This window comes from Trachypithecus francoisi, unplaced genomic scaffold (genome assembly GCF_009764315.1).
Source record: "Trachypithecus francoisi isolate TF-2019V2 unplaced genomic scaffold, Tfra_2.0 Lachesis_group4, whole genome shotgun sequence".
NCBI classification, from domain to species: Eukaryota; Metazoa; Chordata; class Mammalia; order Primates; family Cercopithecidae; genus Trachypithecus; species Trachypithecus francoisi.
In genome coordinates, this window is record NW_022681469.1 from 538,497 (window position 1) to 563,717 (window position 25,221).

Below are 25,221 nucleotides of genomic sequence, written 5' to 3' on the forward strand. Positions count from 1 at the left end.
GCCTGTGTGTCCCTGTGCAGGTGTGCGGGAGCGTGCGTTCGGGCGCTGTGTGTCCCTGTGCAGGTGTGCGGGAGCGTGCGTTCGGGCGCCTGTGTGTCCTGTGCAGGTGTGCGGGAGCGTGCGTTCGGCGCCTGTGTGTCCCTGTGCAGGTGTGCGGGAGCGTGTGTTCGGGCGCCTGTGTGTCCCTGTGCAGTGTGCGGGAGCGTGTGTTCGGGTGCCTGTGTGTCCCTGTGCAGGTGTGCGGGAGCGTGTGTTCGGGTGCCTGTGTGTCCCTGTGCAGGTGTGCGGGAGCGTGTGTTCGGCGCCTGTGTGTCCCTGTGAACGTGCATGGTTCATCTTTATGGTCTCAACAAATATTTCCATTCTGATGTATTTCTCAGTGTTTAACTAATTTGGCAGATTAATTTGGGACCCACAGTGGAATGACTTTGCCCCTCATTTATCACTGAGCTGAGCCATGGGCTCTTTAAGGACCAAATAGCTCACTGGGGTACCTTTGTTGGTTGGTTAAGCCACGAACAAGGAGCTCTGACTTAGGCCACTGATTTACTTTGGGTCCTCTGGCTTTACTTATTTGGTTCTGTTATTATTTGGGGAAGTGTCTGATTAAAATAAATGGGCCATGGTAAAAGCAGTATGTGTTTTATAGATTGAGATACTTATTTTTTGTTCTTAATTTTAATTTTTTTTTATTTTTGTTTTTTGAGAGACAGAGTCTCATTCTGTTGCCACGCCGGAGTGCAGTGGTGCAATCGTGGCTTACCGCAGTCTTGACCTCCTTCCACCTTGGCGTCCCAGAGTGCTGGGATTATAGGCTTCAGCCACTGTGCCTTACCCCTTTTATTTTTTTTTAACAGCTGTATTGAGCTATAATTCACATACCATACAATCCAGCCATTTAAACTATACAATTAACTGTTTTACAGTGTATTCTCAGGATTGTGCAACCATCACCGAAATCTCTTATTAGAACCTTTTGTCTTCCATAAAGAAACCCTATACCCATCAGCCCTCAATCCTCAGACCCCTCCACTGCTCTCCCTGTCACGCCCACCCTAGCCACCCACTAATTCACTTCGTCTCTATAGGAGGATACCTTCTGGACATCCCGTGTAAATGAAATATTACAACACGTAGTCTTTGCGATGAGCTTTTTTTTTTTTTTTCTCAAGACAGGGTCTCGCTCTGTCACCCAGGCTGGACTGCAGTGACGTGATCATTGCAGCCTCCACCTCCTGGGCTCAAGTGATCCTCCCATCTCAGCCTCCTGAGCAGCTGGGACCACAGGCATGTGCCACCATGCGCAGCTAATTTTTAGATGTTTTGTAGAGATGGGGCCTCACTGTGTTGGGCTGGTCTTGAACTTCTGGGCTCAAGTGATCCTCCCGCCTCTCAGCTTTCCGCACTGCTGGGATCACAGATGTGAGACACACCATGCCAGCCTGCTGCTTTCACTTACCAGACAGTGTGACACTCACTTGTGTTTCATTCCTTGTATTGACAGATAACTCTGTGGTATGAAAAGGCTACATTTTGTTTAGCCATTTATCAAGTAATGATCCTTTGAGCTTTTTCGACTTTTAGGCAAATATAAATCATGCCGCTGTGAGCATTCATGTACAGGCGTTTGTGTGGATGTGTGTTTTCCTTTCTGTTGCATATATACCTGTGGGTAGAATGGGTCATATGGTACCTCGATGTTTACATATTTTGAGGATTTGCTAAGTTGATTTTCAAAGGGCCTACATCATTTTACATTACCACTGGCATCAAATGAGAGTTCCGATTTCCCCATGTCTTCACCAAAACTTGTGGTTAAAAGGAAAATATCAGACAAATTAAGTTTAACATAATTTAATTGAGCAAAGAATGATTCACGAATTGGGCAGTCCCTGAACCAGAATAGGTTCAAAGAGGCTCCAGTGCATCCATGTAGTGGAAGAACCTTTATGAGCAAAAAAAAGAAAGTGAGCTACAGAAACAGCCAGCCAGGTTGCAGTTCTGCATTTGCCTTATTTGGACGTGGTTTGAACAGCTGGCTGCCTGTGATTGGCCAAAACCTGATGGTTGGCCTAAGAGTAGGCTACAGTCTCTTCACACATCCAGTTAGGAAACCTTCAGGCTGAAACTTACAGTATGTTAAGGAGACAGCTTTAGGCTGAACTTAATTTAACATTGTCTATATTTTAACCATCCTAGTGGACATGAAGTGATATCTCATTGTGATTTTGATTTGTATTTCTCTAACTGATAATGTTGAGCATCTTTTCATGTGCTTATTGGCCATTTTTATATCCTCTTTGGAGAACTGTTTATATACAAATACTTTTGCCTGCCCCCTCCTCCCCCCTTTTTTTTTTGAGACAGAGTCTCACTCTGTCGCCAGACTGGAGTGCAGTGGTGCAATCTCGGCTCACTGCAACCTTCGCCTCCCGGGTTCAAGTGATTCTCCTGCCTCAGCCTCCCGAGTCGCTGGGACTACAGGCACCCGCCACCATGCCCAGCTTTTTGTATTTTAAGTAGAGACAGGGTTTCACCATGTTGGCCAGGATGATCTCGATCTCTTGACGTCGTGATCCACCCGCCTTGGCCTCCCAAAGTGCTGGGATTACAGGTGTGAGCCACCACGCCCAGCCACTTTTGCCCATTTTTTAATTGGTTTAATGTGATTCAAAGTTTACTACAGTAGCCACCTCCTATCTGTGGGGGATATTTTCCAAGACCCCCAGTGAAACAGGATAGTGCCAAACCCAGTTGCTGTCAGTCAGAACAACTGTTTTGTCGTCTACCCACAAACTTATTTGCTTATTTATTGGGTTTTTGTTTTTGTTTTTGTTTTGAGATAGACTTCCTGTCACCCAGGCTGGAGTGTAATGGCGCAGTCTCAGCTCACTGCAACCTCCACCTCCCGGATTCAAGCAATTCTCATGGCTCAGCCCCTCCCAAGTAGCTGGGACTACAGGCACCCACCACCACACCAGGTTTTTGTGTTTTTTTTTTAAGTAGAGGTGGGATTTCGCATGTTGGCCAGCCTGGTCTTGAACTGACCTCAAGTGATCTGCCGGCCTCAGCCTCCCAAAGTGCTGGGATTATAGGCAAAGTGCTGGAATTACAGGTGTGAGCCCCCGTGCCAGGTCCCAGCCACAAATTTAATGCCTTTTCCATCTTAAAGGTTGACATGTGACAGCAAAACTAGCATGAAATTATTTTCCTTCTTCAGTTTCACAGATGGAAGATTTGTTCTTACACCTTAGCAACCTCAAGGTATGATATTTTCCTTAATAAGTCGAGAACTTTCACCTTTTCACTTAAAGGAAGCACTTTATGGCTTCTCTTTGGCATATCTGAATGACCAACATCACTATTGATGTGTTTTGGGCCATTATTGAGTAAAATAAAGGTGACTTGAAACGAGCACGGTGATCCCACGACACTTGAGGTGATGATCCAGACAGCACAGGTGAGTGGGCGAGAGCATGCCCAGGGCGTGTCGGACAGAGCGGGGCTCGTGTCTTGAGCGGGGTGGAGTGAGATTTCATCACCCTACTCAGAACAGCATGCACTTTAAAACTGTTTCTGGAAGTTTCCATTTAATATTTTCTGACCTTGGTTGACTGCAGGTAATTGAAATCACAGAACGTGGAACTGCCAATCAGTAGGGGATTTCTGTAATAGGTAACAAATTGGAGGTCAGTGGGTTCGGTTTTCAAACTCTTTACCCTAATTTTAAGATTTGGGGTATTTGCAATAAAAAAGGAATGTGTGGCAGACATTTTTCTGCGCCTGGAGCTGTGGGATCTGCTCTCTGGAGAGAGAGGCTGGACGGCCCTATCCCGTGGCGCCATCCTTTTGTGGGTATGCGCGTCCTGCTCAATAGACAGCAAGCCTCAGCTCATGGCCTGGCCTCCTGTTTGTTTTTGTGGCCAGTGAACAGCTTTTACCTTTTTTAATGGCTGGAAGAAAGTGGCAGGTGAAAATGTTATGAAATTCAAATTTCAGTGACCATATTAAAGTTCTGTTGGAACACAGCCATGCTCATTAGTTCATACACCAACTGTGGTTGAGTGGTTGTGACAGAGACCTCACGGCCCACAAGTGCCCCAGATATCTCTTGTCTGACCCCTTATGGGGAATGTGTAACATCCAACAGCAGTGAGGCACACAGGCTATAATTGGGAAAGATGTTCTGGAACCTTGGTATCAAACATCCCGTGAAGATAATGATCATATTCAGGAAAAAAGTACTAGTGTTTTCACATGTCTGATTATTTACTGTTTCTTCATTGTGTACAAACAAATAATTAAAAAGGAAACAGTAAGTTTTAGGGTGGTACATTTCCGACCACCTCCTCATAAGTCGCGATAGTTTACTATCTGCGTGAGAATAAAGTTAAGCTCCTAGGAGATGTATAAACTTATTTCTTGAAAATGTAAAATTCACAGATACATTTTAAATCCGATCTTACTTCTGAATCCATGTAGATAGATTTTTAGTATTCCAATCACTTCTGTAAATCTTTTTGTTTTGTTTTGTTTTGGGACGGAGTCTCGCTCTGTCGCCCAGGCTGGAGTGCAGTGGCGCAATCTTGGCTCACTGCAAACTCTGCCTTCTGGGTTCGTGCCATTCTCCTGCCTCAGCCTCCCAAGTAGCTAGGACTGCAGGTGCCCACCACCACGCCCAGCTAATTTTTTTGTATTTTTAGTAGAGACAGAGTTTTAAATAACCCTGTTTTTCCAATCTCATATAGTTTCTCATATATATTAGAATAAACTATATATACTATATATATAATCACACAAAGCTGGATTCATTTAAATAGTATACAGAATATATGCAATTAATTCAGTGCTACAATTGCCCATCTATCTTTTAATCCATTCCAGTTAAAACATAAGCGTGTATATTTGAATTAATGTTCATTTGATTTAAATTTAAAATAAAAACAACCAGATTGTCTTAGGCGTTTTAGTGAAGCAGATGAGAAGACAGATTTCCTACCCTTGGACTCGTTTTAATTTGTGATATTGATGTAACTCATGCCAGGACTTCATCTTAAATCACGATTATCAAATAATTATGTGACTTTTCTTTCTTTTAGCGGAGACAGGAAAATGTCTAAAGGACTTTAGAATTTTGTGAGAACATGCTTCAAATCTTTGAAAAATATTCTTCATGGCCATGTGTTTATGTGTAAATAAGTCTGTTGATATTAGTGTTTCCGTGAAGGGATACCCTGTTGTTCTCCTGAGTAGAAGTGTGAGGCATCCCTATTTTAACTCTGCCGTTGAATATTAGTCCTGGCTTAAATTCTCCTATAATTTCACGCATACACTAAAAGGGGGCTTACCCCCTTTAAAAAATAAATGGATAGAGGAAGAATATATGTCAGATGTAACATACGAAATTCAGGGGACGTTCTCTTATGAATTAAAACTAAGACTTGGATTTCAAGTGATTTAGACAGCTTTGTTACGAAAGGTATGCGGGGATGAACCTAGTTGTTTTTTTTTTTTTTTTTTTTTTGAGACGGAGTTTCGCTCTGCCGCCCAGGCTGGAGTGCAGTGGCCGGATCTCAGCTCACTGCAAGCTCCACCTCCCGGGTTCACGCTATTCTCCTGCCTCAGCCTCCTGAGTAGCTGGGACTACAGGCGCCCGCCACGTCGCCCGGCTAGTTTTTTGTATTTTTAGTAGAGACGGGGTTTCACCATGTTAGCCAGGATGGTCTCGATCTCCTGACCTCATGATCCGCCTGTCTCGGCCTCCCAAAGTGCTGGGATTACAGGCTTGAGCCACCGCGCCCGGCCAGAACCTAGTTTTTACACTTTTCTTTTACTCTGTTTTCTGATCTACCAAAATAGATAATGGCCACTTGTCTAATGAAGAAACAGTGAGGAAGCCCGCTCTAGGCCAGTGCCTCCTGCGCAGTGTGCATCAGCGCCGGCTCGGCTGCCACCGTTCACCTTCAGCCCAGAAGAGCCCTGCGCCCCTGGGGCCCGTGGTGGTCACAGCGGAGGCTCAGCCATCATCCCTGTCGCGGCAAGAGTCCTTACTTTAAACTGTTAAGAGTTTAGGTGACATAAGAAAGCAGCAATTTGCCATAGCTCTGGTAGGCAACACCGTTGGATTTGTGGTGAGAAAGTCAAGGATTGACTGTGATCACTGCATGTGGTCTCACTTAAAAACTTCAGGGACATTAGTGTCTTTTTGGATTTCCTAGTGAAATTTCTCATTAATGTACAAAGCACCTGGGGAGAATTTTGAAAGTGCTTTCTGTTAAGAAATGACCTTAAACAGATGGATTTTTAAACACTGTCATTGCACCAAAGCATTGGGGTATCCAGTTACTCTGTTGCAGTAATCGAAGCCCGTAAACCACAGAGAAAATTACAACCTTGTGGATTTTGGAAAAGATCAATTGCTTTATTTACTGTGTGAATTAATTGATTGCCTGCTTTTTATGTAGACTAGAAATAGATAAAAATGGTTATCTTGTGCAATTTCCTTTTATTATTCGAAGTAGTCATTTGACCATACTGTGACAGTTTATTACAGGGTTGACAGATGTTTTAGATTCCTCTCTACCTTTTTAACCTTGAATACTTTCTTTGTAGAAGCAACTATTTGGATAAAGCATCCTAGTATCTTTGAAAAAAATACCATTTAATTATTAAGATTTCTGACCTGCTTTTTCAGTTTCCATGAATACTGACCAAAGTCTCTAGAGAAAATGGGAGATGGGCACGTAGGATTTGAGGATCTTGAGGAGGGACAGATAGTTTGGGAGATGAGTAGATATTTGATTATACAAAGATCAGAAGGCGCAAATTTGTGTTGGTACCAAATTATATTTAAGTCACTCTCCTGCTAAGTTCAGCAGCCCAGCTGTGGGGACAAGCAGAGATCCCCACTGGTGTGGAGAGGTAACAAGTGCTCCATCAGATGCTCGTACCTTACAGTTCTAAACATTTAAACGCCGTGTTCCTGGAAGTCTCGTCCACTGTCAGGAATATTATCCCTAATACTTTTTCTCATGATAATCTGATAATATGAAGACGTGGTTCTGAGTTACTTTTCCCCATGCCCCACAGAAGTGCTTCTCTTCCCTCCAGTACAGGGCACCGGTCTTCTTGGAAAGCACTGAATGGAGCCTTGGGTTCTCATGGGCCTCACCTTTCTCAGCAGTCCCCGAGTCTTGACTGCTCCAGGAAGGTGTTCTATGTGTGTTAGAACCTTGGACTCCTTTTGGTTGTGCTGAGTGTGAACCAAAATTTTCTGGGCAGTTTTAACTTTCTGCACGTCTTTCTTTTTTTTTTTTTTTTTTGAGACGGAGTCTCGCTCTGCCACCCAGGCTGAAGTACAGTGGCCGGATCTCAGCTCACTGCAAGCTCCGCCTCCCGGTTTACGCCATTCTCCTGCCTCAGCCTCCCGAGTAGCTGGACTACAGGCGCCCGCCTCGTCGCCCGGCTAGTTTTTTGTATTTTTAAGTAGAGACAGGGTTTCACCGTATTAGCCAGGATGGTCTTGATCTCCTGACCTCGTGATCCGCCCGTCTCGGCCTCCCAAAGTGCTGGGATTACAGGCTTGAGCCACCGCGCCCGGCCCTTCTGCACGTCTTTCTGACCATTTGCGCTGACTTGAATTCATATGCAGAGCGAACAATATAAAACATTTTAAATATTTAACGTTTTTAGTATTTCCCCAGACTGAATTATTTGAATGCAGGCCACATCTGCTTAGGTAAACCTGTAGTATGCTGAGTGCTTCCAAGTAAAGGTGTGTTGCTTGCCTGAACGCTTCTAGAAACCAGTTTCTGATTACTCTTGTGATGTAACTAATAAAGAAGAGGCGTCTCATGTTCTTGTAGAACCGTGGTTCTCCTGTCCTTTTTGCCTTATCTGTTCCATTTTGAGATTGTGTTGATTTTAGACAAGGAAACAAAGCTACCTGCTTAACTTTTTTTCATTTCATAGGCTTAACGTAGAACTAGCCACATGGTGTAGGAAGGTTGGTGTTTTCAGATGGCCAATGAACAGGTGACCCTGTCACTTAGGTGCCTTCTGGGGAACAGTGAGGTTGGCCCCCACCTGTGCTGGTGGGGCCTGCCCCAGGGCACACTGTCGATTGCTGTGCCAGTGACTCACATTCCTTCTTCCTTCCCCTTTAGTTGTGGTCTAAGAGAGGGAAAGAATTCTTCCCTGCAACCAGCCGTTGCTTCCAGTAAGAATTTTGTGTATTTTGTTTTTTCCTTTTTAAAATAGTGCCTAAAGCGTTACGCAGCCTTGAGCAAAGCTCAAATCCTTTTTGGAATGAGGAAGAATATTGAATAAATGAACTTGATTGGCAAGTTCATGATTTCATGTTTAGTGGCATTTTGTTTCTAACAGAATCATTTTATCCATTTATCTTCAAAATTTTCCTTAAAGGTATTAAATCAGCAATGCCTCAGGTATAGCATCTTTCTTAGTATTTTCTGAGACATTGCCTGTCTAAACTTAATCTAGTTTTTATTTTAAAAAAGGAATGAGTCAGCAGAATTGTTACTGCATGTTTCAGTGTTACTAATGCTAATGGAATTTTTTTTTTTTTTGAGATGGAGTCTCACTCTGTCGCCCAGGCTGGAGTGCAGTGGCGTGGTGCAATCTCAGCTCACTTCAAGCTCCGCCTCCTGGGTTCATGCCATTCTCCTGCCTCAGCCTCCTGAGTAGCTGGGACTACAGGTGCCTGCCACCACGCCCGGCTAATTTTTTGTATTTTTAGTAGAGATGGGATTTCACCATGTTAGCCAGGATGGTCTCGATCTCCTGACCTCGTGATCCTCCCTCCTCGGCCTCCCAAAGTTCTGGGATTACAGGCGCGAGCTACCGCGCCCAGCCAATGCTGATGGCCTCTACATTCCCTGTCAAGTGCCTGCTGTACTTTTTTTTTGTAATTAAAAATGCTTATATCAGCCTGGTACGGTACGTAGCTCATGCCTATAATCCCAGCACTTTTAGAGCCTGAGGCAGATGGATCACTTGAGGCCAGGAGTTTGAGACCACCATGGCCAACATGGCAAAACCCTGTCTGTACTAAAACTACAAAAATTAACCACTTGTGGTGGCGGGCACCTGTAGTCCCAGCTACTCCAGAGGCCTAGGCAGGATAATTGCTTCAACCTGGGAGGCAGAGGTTGTAGTGAGCTGAGATCATGCCGCTGCACTCCAGCCTGAGTGACAGAGTTAGACTCCATCTCAAAAAAAAAAAATCAAAAATACTTATATCATGCATAGGACGTGGAATTTATGAACAATAAAATCCTATGTAAGTTCTGATTGTTAATACTGGTCTTCAAGGAGAATGTTGTTTGAAGAAAGACATTCCTTTTATTTAATTTTTGTTTTAAATGTTAGCTTTCAATTTTTTTTTGTTTGGAAATGGGAAGAATATGATTTAATTGGCAAGAAAATTTTGACCGTTTATTCCATCCTGTATACTTCAGCACGGTGTAACAGGAAGGCCTCTGGAGTCCTTTGGGTCTGGATCTCTTTAGTCTACCTGTTCCCCCGCGGCGTTTTGTTGTCTGTTAGATGGAGCCACTAATTGTTCAAAGGTTCTGGTGAGGATTAAACAAAATGTTGTATATAGAGTTCCTGGAGCACAGTTAAATGCTCTTTGTATATTTGGTTTAATTTTTCTAAACAAAACAACTTTGGTAATAGCAGCAGCATATTAGAATCTAAAATATGCCTTTGTTCTTTTAAAAGGTAACATTAAAGAGATGTTTGCGGGGTGTCAACTCAAATATAATAGAAACTTGAATAATCGTACAATGATTATTTCTAGTTCATGGAGATAATATAAATATAGAAATTTGTTTTATAATTAGAACTTAAAAGAGATTTGAGTCTTTTTTTTTTAAGCTGAAAGATAAGATTTAAAACTGAATATGTGTTCCTGTGTGACTGAGGACTGTGTTTTCTGTGATCCCTGTGTGTCCCAGTCTTTGTGATGTTTTTGCTACTTTAGATTGTTTTATGCAACATAAGCAAATGTTTATGAATATGTTATTAGTGAGAAGCAGAGTTTGACTTAGTGAACAGATTTTAAAATTTGGTAACAGATTTACTTTGTTCAAATTTGATATATTCTCTTTCTGATTTTCTTTGGCACATTGGAATAATCACTTATAAATGAAAACCTCAGAACTATTGAATGTCTTGGGATACCACTACTAAGAGACAGCTTGATTGTACAAATTCTAACACAAGCCAGTTAAATTCTAATACAAGCCAGTTCACTTGTATTCAAACCTTACTTGGGTAGAGGGTTTCTCTATTCATTCCAGAACAGAATGGGACACTACCGGCAGTTCCTTCCATGCTCCCCCTGCAACTCTGCCTCACTGCAGGCATGGGTGCCACCTCCTCCCATGCTCCTGCCTGTCACCTCACTGCAAGCATGGGTGCCGCCTCCTCCCATGCTCCTGTCCATCACTGCCTCACTGCAGGCGTGGGTGCCGGCTCCTCCCACACTCCTACCCGTCACTGCCTCACTGCAGGCATGGGTGCCGGCTCCACCCATGCTCCTGCCCATCACTGCCTCACTGCAGGCGTGGTTGCCGCCTCTGCCCATCACTGCCTCACTGCAGGCGTGGGTGCCGCCTCCTCCCATGCTCCTGTCCATCACTGCCTCACTGCAGGCGTGGGTGCCGGCTCCTCCCACACTCCTACCCGTCACTGCCTCACTGCAGGCGTGGGTGCCGGCTCCACCCATGCTCCTGCTCATCAATGCCTCACTGCAGGCGTGGTTGCCGCCTCCTGCCCATCACTGCCTCACTGCAGGCGTGGGTGCCGCCTCCTCCCACTCTGCTGCCCGTCACTGCCTCACTGCAGGGTGGGTGCCGCCTCCTGCCCATCACTGCCTCACTGCAGGCGTGGGTGCCGCCTCCTCCCACTCTGCTGCCCGTCACTGCCTCACTGCAGGCGTGGGTGCCGCCTCCTGCCCATCACTGCCTCACTGCAGGCGTGGGTGCCGCCTCCTCCCACTCTGCTGCCCGTCACTGCCTCACTGCAGGCGTGGGTGCCGCCTCCTCCCACGCTCCTGTCCGTCACTGCCTCACTGCAGGCGTGGTGCCGCCTCCTCCCACGCTCCTGCCGTCACTGCTCACTGCAGGCGTGGTGCCGCCTCCTCCCACTCTGCTGCCCGTCACTGCCTCACTGCAGGCGTGGGTGACACCGCCTCCCACGCTCCTGTCCGTCACTGCCTCACTGCAGGCGTGGGTGCCGCCTCCTCCCACGCTCCTGTCCCTCACTGCCTCACTGCAGGCGTGGGTGCCGCCTCCTCCCACGCTCCTGTCCGTCACTGCCTCACTGCAGGCGTGGGTGCCGCCTCCTCCCACTCTGCTGCCCGTCACTGCCTCACTGCAGGCGTGGGTGCCGCCTCCTCCCACGCTCCTGTCCGTCACTGCCTCACTGCAGGCGTGGGTGCCGCCTCCTCCCACTCTGCTGCCCGTCACTGCCTCACTGCAGGCGTGGGTGCCACCGCCTCCCACGCTCCTGTCCGTCACTGCCTCACTGCAGGCGTGGGTGCCGCCTCCTCCCACGCTCCTGTCCGACACTGCCTCACTGCAGGCGTGGGTGCTGCCTCCTCCCATGCTCCTGTCCATCCTGAGGCTATCCAGGAGCCCACCAAGAGACACCTCATTAGAACAAAAGCCGCTCCTACCACCCAAGAAATTCCAAGGGATTTAGTACCTTTGTGTGGGGAATCAGGGATGAGACACCAAATATTAGAACAAAAGATTCTCCTAGCACTCCTACCTACAAGGGGTTTTAGGAGTTCTGTGTTAGGTACTAGGGGCAGAGACCAAATATATGTATTTCTTGTTATTTCACATCTGGCCAGCCCCAGCTCATATACCGCTAGTTTCTTTCTTTCTTTTTTGTTTTTTTTTTTTTGAGACGGAGTCCCAGGCTGGAGTGCAGTGGCGCAATCTCAGCTCACTGCAGCCTCCACCTGCTGGGTTCAAGCAATTCTGCCTCAGCCTTCTGGGTAGCTGGGACTACAGGTGTGCGCCACCACGCCTGGCTAATTTTTTTGTATTTTTAGTAGGGACTGAGTTTCTCCGTCCTGGCCAGGTTGGTCGCGAACTCCTAACCTCGTGATCCGTCCGCCTTGGCCTCCCAAAGTGCTGGAATTACAGGCGTGAGCCACGGCACCTGGCCTGCGCCTCTTTCTGAATCTTCCATATACCCTTCCAGGCAGCAGCAGACTCCCCTTCCTGTGCTGGCACTGTTCTCCCTCCCTGGCTGGCGCCACGCCTCCCACACCAGCCCCTCCTCCAGCGCTCTTCTCCCTCCCTGGCTGGCGGCCACGCCTCCCACACCAGCCCCTCCTCCAGCGACAGCCTCCCAAGGACAGCAGCAGGTCTCATTTCCGCTGGATCTGGAGGAAGTGCTTGATAAATAGATTCTTCAAGAGAACAGTCAACACATGTGCAGGAGATTAAATACGGCCCAGTGACTAATAAAATCAGAACTCACCTTATTTTTGCTCTGATACATGACTGAGTAGAGAAGCTTTATTATTACATAAGTATAATTCTATAGGTGATTGTGGTACTGGTATGTTTAGCTTTAAGGTGTTGCTCGGGCGTTAAGGATGACAGGATGAGTAGGACTTTACTAGCATACTGTCAGACCAAATTTGAGAAGTACCAGTAAACTTAGAGAAATCTAATGTTAGAGAAGGAAGAATGTTTTCATTTTGGAACATTTTTTACAGGAGTCATTTTATGATATTTATCTTTAAAAGCTGATGTTCCAAAAAAGTTTTCTTTACAAATCAAATTTGGAGTAGATTACTTATGTTGTAAGATAATCCTGTTTCCAAGTATCGTTTTCATCTAATATCAATAAAATATGGTTTAATTAATGAAAATTGCACTTTCACATAATTTTGATCATTTGTTATATAAAAATAGTACTCCTGTATTAGAAACATTTTGTTAATTTTAATCTTAAATTACAGAATTAGTTCATGCTTATAAGGATTTCAAAAGCATAGAAATACAGAGGGAATGTAAGAGCTGAGTTTCCTCCTTAATTTTTTTTTTTTTTTTTGAGACGGAGTGTCACTGTGTCCCAGGCTGGAGTGCAGTGGCACGATCTCGGCTCGCTGCAACCTCTGCCTCCTGGGTTCAAGTGATTCTCCTACCACAGCCTCCTGAGTAGCTGGGATTGCAGGCGCACGCCACCATACCTGGCTAATTTTTGTATTTTTAGTAGAGACGGGGTTTCACCATGTTGATCTCTTGACCTTGTGATCCGCCCGCCTTAGTCTCCCAAAGTGCTGGTATTGCAGGCGTGAGCCACTGCGCCTGGCCAAGGATGTTTTATTTTAGCCCCAATAGCAGAGAAAATATTTTCTCTCTCTTTTTTTTTCAATCCAGAGACAGGGTCTCACTCTGTCACTCAGGCTGGAGAGCAGTAGTTCTGTCATGGCTCACTGCAGCCTGGAACTTCTGGACTGAAATGATCCTCCCGTCTCAGCTTCTGAGTAGCTGGGACTAGGACTACAGGTGTGCACCACCATTTTTGTTAGAGACAGAATCTCACTATGTTGCCTAGGCTTGTCTTGAATATCTGGCCTCAAGCAGTCCTCCTGCCTCAGCCTCCCACTGTGTTGGAATTGCAAGTGTGAGCCACTGCGTCCAGTCCACGTTTCTTTTTAAATAGGTTTTCTTTTTTTTTCGAGACAGACTCTCCCTCTGTCATCCAGGCTGGAATGCAGTGGCACGATCTCTACTTGCCACAACCTCCACCTCCCAGGTTCAAGCGATTCTCCTGCCTCAGCCTCCCAAGTAGCTGAGATTACAGGCAGGTACCGCCACACTCTGCTAATTTTGTATTTTTGGTAGAGACGGGGTTTCCCCATGTTGGCCAGGCTGGTGTTGAACTCCTGGCTTTAAGGAATCCACCCGCCTCAGCCTCCTAAAATGTTGGGATTACAGGAATGAGCCACCGTACCTGGCCCTAAATAGGTTTCTTTTCTCCTGTACAAACCCTCTCCAGTATCCAGGCCCTACCTGCAGAATTTTCAGGGGGATCTCCATCTGGGTGAAGGTGGGAGATGGTACAGAGAGGAGCCAAGTAAGGAACATTGTCTCTTGGCTGGTTTGGGCCAAAAGAGAAAAGCAAAAGGAAAGAGTGAGTTTTATTTTAGTTTATATTTTGTTACTTTATTTTATGGAGTCTCATTATGTTGTCCGGACTAGGGTGCAGCACTAATCACAAGCATGATTGTAGCACATTGCAGACAAGCTCCTGGGCTCAAGGGATCCTCCCACCTCTGCCTCCCGAGTACCTGGGACTTGCAGGTTTGCGCCACCATGGCTGACCTGGGCAGGGTAGAGGCTCTGAGCCTAGATTTCCAGGACATGATGATAATACTACTAACAGATTAGAAACATGTTTTTTTAAAAAAGGTAAAGGTCAGTTTTGTATAATCTATGATGTTTCAGATTCCAGTGAATTTCCTCTGGACAGTGGGGTGCAGGGAAGACTCTGATGGCATTTTCCACACTCGACTTTTCTGCTCATCATGTTCTCAGAATGTAAAGAGCTGGGGTGCCGTGGAGATCAGTTTCCAAAGATTTAGAGCAGAGTGTTTTAAAGAAGCATCGTGTAAACATAGGACATATGATGGGAATATGAAATTGCCTGCTTGACATTTTATTTACAGTTGTTGGGAGCTAATAAGTCATATGTGTGTATTTTCTTCCTAGGTTCATTTTCCAGACACTGAAAGAGCAGAATGGCTAAATAAGGTAAGATTAGAGTATACCAAATGCCGTCTATCAGTGGAATTGGAGGATGAGATACCATCTTTCCATATTTGGGAATTTGCATGTTGGTAACATTTGAGCTCTTTTGGACTTTAGTGGGTTGGCTTCTGCTCCCCAAAGACCTCAGTCGTAACAAATGCATTTCTTTTTTTTCCAGAGACTGAGAACTGTCTCTTTGACTTGAGAAAAGTATAGACATGTGCATATTTATATCTCTGGCCATGTGTCTTCTTTTCTGAACAGTCAGGGCTCAAATCTATTTTATAATAATCATAAGTTTTAAGAAACATTACAAAGAAAGAAATAACTTACAAGAAACTGAATAATCAATAACAATCCTTTTTTTTTTTTTTTTTTGAGATGGAGTTTCACTCTTGTTGCCTAGGGTGGAGTGCAATGGCACGATCTCGGCTCACCGCAACCTCCACCTCCTGAGTTCAAGTGATTCTCCTGCCTCGGCCTCCCGAGTAGCTGGGATTACAGGCATGCGCCACCATGCCCGGCTAATTTTGTATTTTTAGTAGAGATGGAGTTTCTCCATATTAGTCAGGCTGGTCTCGAACTCCCGACCTCAGATGATCGCCCGCCTCAGCCTCCCAAATGGCTGGGATTACAGGCGTGAGCCCCTGCACCCAGCCAGCAATCATTTTTTTAAAGGTTATGTTTTTAGAACAGTATACCTTGAATTAGATCTGTTTTATCTCTGTATTTCATGCATCTTTAGGGCTACACAGTGAACTCAGATGTTGATAATGATCACTTTAAAGTGCTGGAAGTTCATTTGTCATTAAAAATATAGGTGCTTATTAATATTTATACAGTTGAAGAACTATAAATATTACTGTTGTTTTCAGCAACAAGTTGAAACCACAGGACTTTTAGAAATCTTTAAATGTGCTGACATACTTAAACAGAATATTTAACCAGAATAACTAGTTCCTACAACACATTAGGTAATCAGTAGCTGGTTTTTCTAATAACTTTTTAGAATTTAGATCATGTTGATTTTGCATAACAAGAAGATCCTCCCCCCGCTTCATTTTCAAAACCAGGTTTGGTCCGTTGCGAGAGTTTCTCACGAGCACTCGTGTGTGTCATGCATTATAGCATTTTGTTTACACTGAGTTCTTTTTCCTTTCCAGACTGTAAAACACATGTGGCCTTTCATTTGCCAATTTATAGAGAAGTTGTTTCGAGAAACTATAGAACCAGCTGTGCGGGGAGCAAACACCCACCTTAGCACCTTTAGTTTCACGAAGGTCGACGTGGGCCAGCAGGTCAGTAGTGTTCTCTTAAGTATCCTCACATGTGCATACAGTCAGACTGCTGTGAAAACATGAAAAACACACTTTCTTTTTTTTTGTTTTTTCTTGAGACAGAATCTCGCTCTGTCGCCCAGACTGGAGTGCAGTGGCACTATCTTGGCTCACTGCAGTCTCTGCCTCCCAGGTTCACACTATTCTCCTGCCTCAGCCTCCCGAGTAGCTGGCACTATAGACGCCCGCCACCATGCCCGGCTAATTTTTTGTATTTTTAGTGGAGATGGAGTTTCACCATGTTAGCAGGATGGTCTCGATCTCCTGACCTCGTGATCCGCCCACCTCGGCCTCCCAAAGTGCTAGGACTACAGGCGTGAGCCACCGCGCCAGGCCAAAAAACACATTTTCTTTCCATTTTTTTTTTTCAGACGGGGGCCTCGCTATGTTACCCTGCCTGGCCTCAGACTCCTAGGCTCAAGTGATCTTCTGCCTCAGGCTCCCAACTAGCTGGGTATATGTTTTTTAAACAGCTTCCATGAGCCCAGTGGCTCATGCTTGTGATCCCAGCACTTTGGGAGACCTGAGCTAGAGACCAGCCTGGGCAACAAAGTGGGACCCCATCTCTGCAAAAAAGTTTCGAAGTTAGCTGGGTGTGGTGGTGCACGTGTGTGATCTGGACTACATGGGAGGCTGAGGCAGGAGGGTCACTTGAGCCCCAGGAGGTCGAGACTATGGTGAGCCATGATCGCACTACTGCATTCCAGCCTGAGTGACAGAGTGAGACCCTATTTCTCAAAAACCAGACAGCTTCAAATTATGTTCTGAAGAAAATTGTTCACCAAGAAGGTCTACCGGGTGTACCTGCATTTCCCACTCAGGCTCTGCCTCCAGCCGCAGGCCTTTTCCCGTCTGTCAGGAGGCTGTCCTGCTGCCCTCTCGCCTGCCATGCCCCTTCCATCTCTGTCACTCAGGCTCTGCCTCCTGCCATGGTGCCTTTGCCCATCTCTGTCTGGAGGCCGCCCTGCTGCCCTCTCGCCCTCGCTGCCCCTTCCCATCTGCTGGGAGGCCGTCTTCCTGCCTTCTTGTCCGCGGTGCTCTCTTGGCCATGTCAGCCTCCGTCGCGTGGCTTCTCTTTAACACTGACTTTTTTCCCTCATGTGTCTTTCTGCTCCACGTTCTTCTGTCAGCACGCCCTTTTTGCGCTAGTTTTAAGTAGTCTTTCCTGTGAGAGAGTTTGATATGTGAATTCATGCTAAATGTGCAGTAATTGACATGTTTAAGGTGTTTACCCCTCTCGGGATGTTAAAAAACAAAACTACTAATGACTCTAATGCTGGTAAGGTAGGTACACCGTTCATTACGTAGGTGGAAGGAAAGACGGATTTTGTTAACGGAATCACATTATGTAAAAAGGAAAGCTCTACTTCCTAATACCACTTCTCATAAAAGCCTCAAGAGTACATTTAGTTGATCATGGGAAGTTTTTCTTTTTATTTTATATTTTTAAATCAGTGTTTAAGTAGCAACAGTCCAAGGTAACATTTATATGCCTAGAGACTCAGAGTCTGCACACGTTGGTGCATGCACAGCAGAGTAAACACACAGACATCCCCGCACAGTGTGGTTCAGGGTTGTGACAGATGTGGTTGCAGGAGGGTCTGGCATGGCCACTGTGTATTTGCCACCTGTTAGTGGGCACCCGTGTCCACCCCATGCTCTCCAGGCTGCTGGCCACCTTTCTCCATCAGAGCTGACTTTCTGTGTGCAGAGAATGCTCTGTCTCAGAAGCAGTTACTCCAGACCCAGTGCCTCCGGTGCAGCCTTACATGTGACACCTGCCTGTATGTGCTGCTGCTTTTCTTGTGACATGCCTGAGGCGTGGCCATCCTGTGCAAGAGCCCATGTCGCTACACAGGACACCTGTGGGACGAGCCCCTTGTCTCTACACAGGACGCCTGTGGGACTAGCCCGTGTCTCTACACAGGACGCCTGTGGGACGAGCCCGTGTCTCTGCACAGGACGCCTGTGAGACTAGCCCGTGTCTCTGCACAGGACGCCTGTGGGACGAGCCCGTGTCGCTGCACAGGACGCCTGTGGGACTAGCCTGTGTCTCTACACAGGACGCCTGTGGGACTAGCCCGTGTCTCTGCACAGGACGCCTTTGGGACTAGCCCGTGTCTCTGCACAGGACGCCTGTGGGACCAGCCCGTGTCTCTACACGGGATGCCTGTAGTACACTTTCAGTGTTGACTTTACCTTCAACACCTAAAATGGTAACCACAGATGGGGAAAAACACAATTACAAGTTAAAGTGCCGTGTGAGTGCAGGTTAAAATCCCAGTGACAAGTTAAATGCTGTAAAGCAGGGGCTGCTCTGTCTGCACATGGCCAGGTCATACATGTTTTAGCTCTGACTCCACCTTAAGTCTCTGTGGCACACTGTCCTGCTGTCTCTGCCTCCCTTCTTTCACAGCCCTTCAGCCAAGTGAAAACCACCCTAGCTCCAGGGCAGTAGAGTCAGGCCAAGGGCCACATCTAGCCTGTTATGCCCTAAGTGACAGCATGTTCATGTTTGTGGATATTTAAAATTCCAGTCTCCCCTGGGTTTATTTTAGGAATAATTTTATTATGTTTGAGTTCCATCACACACACTTTAAGTTTGATACCAGCTGAATAAGAAGGTCCTTGGAGAATAGCAAGAGTATGAAGAGGATTGCTGATTCAATAAAGATAACTTTGGCATTTTCACCTGCTGTACCAATGTCTTACAAGTGGCAAGCCCAGGCTTTCTGATGAAGGGGCGGATAGAATGGCATGCGGAGTCCTCTGCAGGACCCTTGGCCAGGCTGTGTGCTGACCAAGACCTCGGGCAGCTCGGCAGTGTTGCCTTCTGGTGTTGGTCGTTCGTTAGGTAATGCCCAGTCATCTGGAGTGGGGTTGGTCCCTTCATCTCAGTGTCATTTGGGGAGTATGTTATCTGATGTACATCATGCCTGCCCCATTTTCACTTATTAGCATAATGTGGTGATTATGTTTTTAGTGCAGTCTGTACATGGCTTAGCTAGTGCCATAAAGAAAAAGCCTGGGAACTTGGGAGCATAGGAGGTGTCTAGACTCTCAGGTAAAAGCTTAGAGTTTGATTCGACAGCTAGGTGAGAGGTGTGATTTTAATACACTCAAACTTGTCAGAGTAAGCAGTAGTACTCTAAAAGTAAGGTGCTTCTTTCATTTTTTTTTTTTTTTTTTTGAAACGGAGTCTCGCTCTGTCGCCCAGGCTGGAGTGCTGTGGCCGGATCTCAGCTCACTGCAAGCTCCGCCTCCCGGTTCCCGCCATTCTCCTGCCTCAGCCTCCCGAGTAGCTGGGACTACAGGCGCCCGCCACCGCGCCCGGCTAGTTTTTTGTATTTTTTTAGTAGAGACGGGGTTTCACCGTATTAGCCAGGATGGTCTCGATCTCTTGACCTCGTGATCCGCCCGTCTCGGCCTCCCAAAGTGCTGGGATTACAGGCTTGAGCCACCGCGCCCGGCCGCTTCTTTCATTTTTGAGACAGAGTCTCACTCTGTCACCCAGGCTGGAGTACAGTGGCGTGATCACCACACACTGCAACCTCAGCCTCCCGGGCTCAAGGGATTCCCCCTACCACAACCTCCTGAGTAGCTGGGACTACAGGTGCTTGTCCCGCGCCTGGGTCTCCACTTAGGCTGGTCTCAAACACTTAGGCTCAAGTGATTCTTTCACCTCAGCCTGCTGAAGTGCTGGGATTACAACTTTGAGCCATTGTGCCCAGCCATTTTGTTTGTTTTGTTTTTGTTAAGAGATGGGAGTTCACTCTGTTGCCTAGTCTGGAGTGCAGTGGCACAATCATAGCTCACTGTAGCCTCAAACTCCTGCTCTCAAGCAGTCACCCCATCTCAGCCTCCTAAGTAGCTAGAACCACAGGCGTGTGCTCCCATCTTAGCTAATTTTTTTACTTTTTGTAGCGATAGGGTTTCACCATGTTGCCCAGGCTGATTTCAATCTCCTGGCTTCAAGCAATCCTCTGCCTTGGTATCCCAAAGTGTTGGAATTACAGACCTGAGCTGCCACGCCGGGACATGAAAGTCTTAAGAAATGAAAAATTGTGAGACATAAAGAATAAATGAAAGGAAGTTATGTTTCAAACATGGTAGTAAGGATGGAGTACTGGAAAAGGGTCAAGTTAGATACAAAGAGACAAGAGTAAGAGGCTTGAAAAGAGCACATAGGTATCGTTACATGTGCTGACAACAGCAATCATGCCCAGTGGTTATTAACTGCTGTGGGCAAGGCATGCACTACTGTCTTGACATTTATTTTGTTGCCTAATTTCACAGTAATCTCATGAAACAGAGGCCATTGTTTTTCTGCAGATCACAGGTGAGGAAGCTGAGGAACAGGGGTTAAATAGCCGAAAATCAAGCCGCACTCTGTTATGAAGGCAGAATATTAATTCCTGTTGTAGTCTGAAATTTAAAGCTTGTACTCTTTATCTCTATGCTGTGTTACAAGGTTTGATTTTTTTTTAACCTCTGTATTTTAAAATAAACTACTTCTTATTTCAGCCCCTCAGGATCAATGGTGTTAAGGTATATACTGAAAATGTAGACAAAAGGCAAATTATTTTGGACCTTCAGATTAGGTAAGTTTTTATTTGTTGTATTTGTGTCATAGTTAATGGCATGTAATGTCACTTAGCTGCACCTGTAAGGTGGAGGATACAGAGAGCACACGTCTTACCTGCTGTCGGTTGGAGTTCAACTAAATTCTTGTTAGACATCCAAATATTATTTACCTTCTGGGTCTCAGTTTCTAATAGCCTCAATAATTGCCATTCAGAAAATGTGTTAAATAAAAAGAAGTTAAAGACACTACAAGAAAACTCTGGACTAACATTCTTTTATGAACATTGATTAAAAAAAAACGCTTAACAAAATACTAGCAAACTGAATTCAGCAGCATATTAAAAAGATTTTACACCATGACCTAGTGGGATTTATTCCCAGAATGCAAAGATGATTCAGCGTACAACAATTAGTTGATGTAATACACCACATTAAAAGGGAGGAAAAAACCAAATCGTGATTATCTCAGTTGATGGAGAAAAAGCATTTAACAAAATTCAATACTCTTTCATGATAAAAACACTGAATGAAGTAGGAATAGAAGGAAACTAACTCAACATAATAAAAACCATGTAAGAAAACCCCACAGTTAACATTATACTCAGTGGGCTGGGTGCGGTGGCTCAAGCCTGTAATCCCAGCAATTTGGGAGGCTGAGGCGGGCGAATCACGAGGTCAGGAGATCGAGACCATCCTGGCTAACACGATGAAACCCCGTCTCTACTAAAAATACAAAAAATAAGCCAGGCGTGGTGGTGGGCACCTGTAGTCCCAGCTACTCAGGAGGCTGAGGCAGGAGAATGGCGTGAACCTGGGAGGCGGAGCTTGCAGTGAGCCGAGATCACACCACTGCACTCCAGCCTGGGTGGCAGAGCAAGACTCCCTCTCAAAAAAAAAAAAAGTTTTACTCAGTGGTCAAAAACTGAAAGCTTTTTCTTTGAAATCAGGAACAACTGCAAGGATGCCCTCTTTCACTACTTCTCTTCAACACAGTATTGGGAGTTCTAGTTGGAGCAGTTAGGCCAAAGAAAGAAAGGGCACCCAGGCTGGAAAGGAAGAAAGACATGTGTGTGTGTGTGTGTGTGTGTGTGTGTGTGTGTGTGTGTGTATAATTTGTTTGGTTTGTTGGTTTTGTTTTTGTTTTTGTTTTGAGACAGGTTCTTGCCTTATCACTCAGGCTGGAGTGCAGTGGCGCAGTCTTGGCTCACTGCAGCTTCGACCTCCCAGAGTCAAGCAATCTTCCCACCTCAGCCTCCCGTGTAGCTGGGACTGCAGGTTCATGCCACCATGTGTGGCTAATTTTTGTATTTTTTTTTGTAGAGATGAGGTTTCACCATGTTTCCCAGGCTAGTCTCTAACTCCTGAGCTCAAGCGATCCACTCACCTTGGCCTCCCAAAGCTCTGGCATCACAGGCATGAGTGACTGCACCCACTGGAAGGAATTAATCTTTCTGTTTACAGTTGAGATGATCTCATATGTAGAAAACCCTAAAGATCCCACCAAAAAAAAAAAAAGAACTCTTGGAACTAAGAAATAAATTCAGCATGGTAGCAGGATACAAAGTGAACACACTAAAATCAATTGCATTTTTATACACTAACAATGAACAATCCCAAAAGAAAATGAAGGAAGCAATTTCATTTATAATAGAATCAAAAAGAATAAAATACTTAGGAATAAACTAAGGAGGAGAAAGACTTGTACACTGAAAACTAAAATATTGCTGAAAGAAATCAAAGAAGGTACAAATAAATAGAAAAACATTCTATCTTAATTAATGGATTAGAAAACTTAATATTGTTAAGATGTTACTACTACCTAAAGCAATCCCAGATTTAATGCAATCCCTATAATCATGAATCCAATAAGCAGTCATCATCCAGGATATATAGAGAACTGAAATGCAACAACAGAACAACCAAACAGCCCTATTCAAAAATGTGGAAAGAACTTGAAATGACGTTTCTCCAGGGAAGATATACAAATGGCTAGTAAGCATGTGAAAAGATACTGACCATCACTAACCATCAGGAAAATGCAAATCTAGACCGTAATGAAACACCACCTAACACCTACTAGAAAGGCTACTATCAAAAGAAACCCAGAGAACCACAGGTGCTGGTGAGATGTGGAGAAATGGGAACCTTTGTGTGCTGTTGGTAGACACGCGAAATGGTATAGCCGCTGTGGAAACAGTTCCTCAAAACCTTAAACGTAAAATTACCATGTGATCCAGAAATCCCACTTCTGCGTGCATACCTGAAAGAATTGAAAGCCGGGACTTGAGCAGATATCTGCACACCCACATTCTTAGCAGCATTTTTCACAATAGCTACAAGGTGGAAGCAGCCCCAGTCTGTGTGGGCCAATGAATGGATGAGCAGAATGTGGCCTATATGCCTGTATGCCTTAAAAACATGGGACTCCTGCTCCAGGCTGCCACATGCTGGACCTTGAGGACCTTATGCTGAAGGAAACAAGCCAGACACAAAGGGACAGCGTCTGCATAATTCCACGTGTGTGCAGTGCCCGGGGGAGTCAGACTCATAGACACAGAAGCAGAATGGTGGTTGCCAGGGCCTGGGGGCAGAAGGAATGGGGAGTTAGTGTTTAATGGGGGAAGGGTGTTCATTTTGCAAGTTGAAAAATGTTCTGAAGATGGCTGGTGGTGATGGTTGCTCATTATGGACGTGTTTAGTACCACCGAGTTGTACACTTAAAAATGATTATAAGGGTAGATTTTTTGGGTATTAATTAATTTATTTATTTTGAGACGGAGTCTCTGTCGCCCAGGTTGAAGTGCAGTGGTGCGATCTTGGCTCACTGCAACCTCCACCTCCTGGATTCAAGCAATTCTCCTGCCTCAGCCTCCCGAGTAGCTGGGATTATAGGCACATGCCACCATGCCTGACTAATTTTTATATTTTTAGTAGAGGCAAGTTTTCCACCTTGTCTAAAACTCCTGACCTCAAGTGATCCACCTGCCTCGGCCTCCAAAAGTGCTAGGATTATAGACGTGAGCCACCATGCCCAGCCAAATTTTTGTGTATTTTAATACAGTGTTTTACATTGGAAAAAAAAGAAATTGAAGAGCTGCCAGCTACCATGCATAGCATAATAAAAATGGGCTTCCTTCCCCCCACACCCCTCATAGGGTCTCGCTGTGTCCTCTGGGCTGTGGCTTAATCTTGTCTTTCATCCTCCTTCTTCCTTGAGCTTGCTCAGGGCTTCCTGCTCCACGTGGGGCCTCACAACACACTGTGTGGTGCCCAGTGAGTACTGTGCACTCAGAACAACCACGTGGTGCTAGCAGCTCAGAGTTGTGTGTTTTTTTTGATCCTTTACTAAAGATCATTTTATTAAAGTGATCATTGAGTTTCCAAAGTATTTAAATATAATGAATGTACAAAGTTGGTACCAAGTTACCTTTATTTCAGAAAGAAGCATAGACTTTCTTTAATCTAAGATGGAAAAATCTGCCTCTTTAAAATATTTGGTGCTAGGGCAAACACCATTGTCATCAGTGGAATAAAAGAGGACACCCAAGTATGTCTCAGGTCAGGCTGTGCCCCAGGAGGACGGTCCACCTCCAGGAGGGTGGCCCACTGGGCTGGTACCAGGCTTCATGAGGGTCGGAGCCTTGTGCGCTTGTCCAGTGTCCCCAGCACCGAGCAAGTTTGAGTCCGTCAGTCAGTGGACGCCATTCTGAAGGTGCAGTCTGGTTTCATGGTTAACTCCCATAACATGTGCCAAGTATCCTGCTCAGATTTATGTCTCTGAACAAATATGCATTCTGCTTTGTTGTGAGTTCCAGACAAGCACTCTAACTAAATTGGCAGGCAGTAGACATGGGGAAGGAATAATTGAAAAGCATTAGAAAATAAAATGATCAAGGCCGGGTGCAGTGGCTCATGCCTATTAATTCCAGCAGTTTGAGAGGCCGAGGCGGGTGGACCCCTTGAGGTTGGGAGTTTGAGACCAGCCTGGCCAACATGGTGGAACCCCATCTCTACTAAAAGGACAAAAATGAGCTGGGCATGGTGGCACACACCTGTAATCCCAGCTACTTGGGAGGCTGAGGCAGGAGAATGGCCTGAACCAGATAGCGGCTGTCGCAGTGAGGCACCATCGCGCCACTGCACTCCAGCCTGGCCAGCAGAGCAAGACTCCATCTCAAAAAAAAAAAAAGAAAAGAAAATGATCAAGTCATAGAATGAAGAAAAGGAAAGTTTTTTTATAGTTTTGTAGCAGATTATTGGTGATTTTACCAACTAGGTAGAGAGTAATTCTCAATGAGAAGAATCTGTAGGCCTTGGCGTTAACACCAGGACAATAAATACTGGAAGAAACTTATCCCAGATTCCTTTCGTTACTAATTTGCTTATCTGCTTAGACATTCCCTTCTAGCATTTATCAAACTTCCCCACAGCCGTTGTCAGGTCAGAGTGTGACATCCTGCCCCCAGAAACCGAGGGTTGGGGCAGGTCCTACACTA

The 25,221-nt window shown here is 45.5% G+C and overlaps 1 protein-coding gene across 4 annotated transcripts in view; it reads left to right on the top strand.

Moving 5' to 3' along the window:
* The window catches only part of ESYT2 (extended synaptotagmin 2), a 103,062-nt gene that overhangs the window by 17,900 nt on the left and 59,941 nt on the right, over positions 1 to 25,221 (top strand). For all 4 annotated transcript variants that reach the window (XM_033193544.1, XM_033193545.1, XM_033193547.1 and 1 more), the window contains exons 2-4: positions 14,766 to 14,807; positions 15,968 to 16,102; positions 20,666 to 20,742. In XM_033193544.1, coding sequence (XP_033049435.1) covers positions 14,766 to 14,807; positions 15,968 to 16,102; positions 20,666 to 20,742 — 254 coding nt within the window. The remainder of the gene's footprint in view (positions 1 to 14,765; positions 14,808 to 15,967; positions 16,103 to 20,665; positions 20,743 to 25,221) is intronic.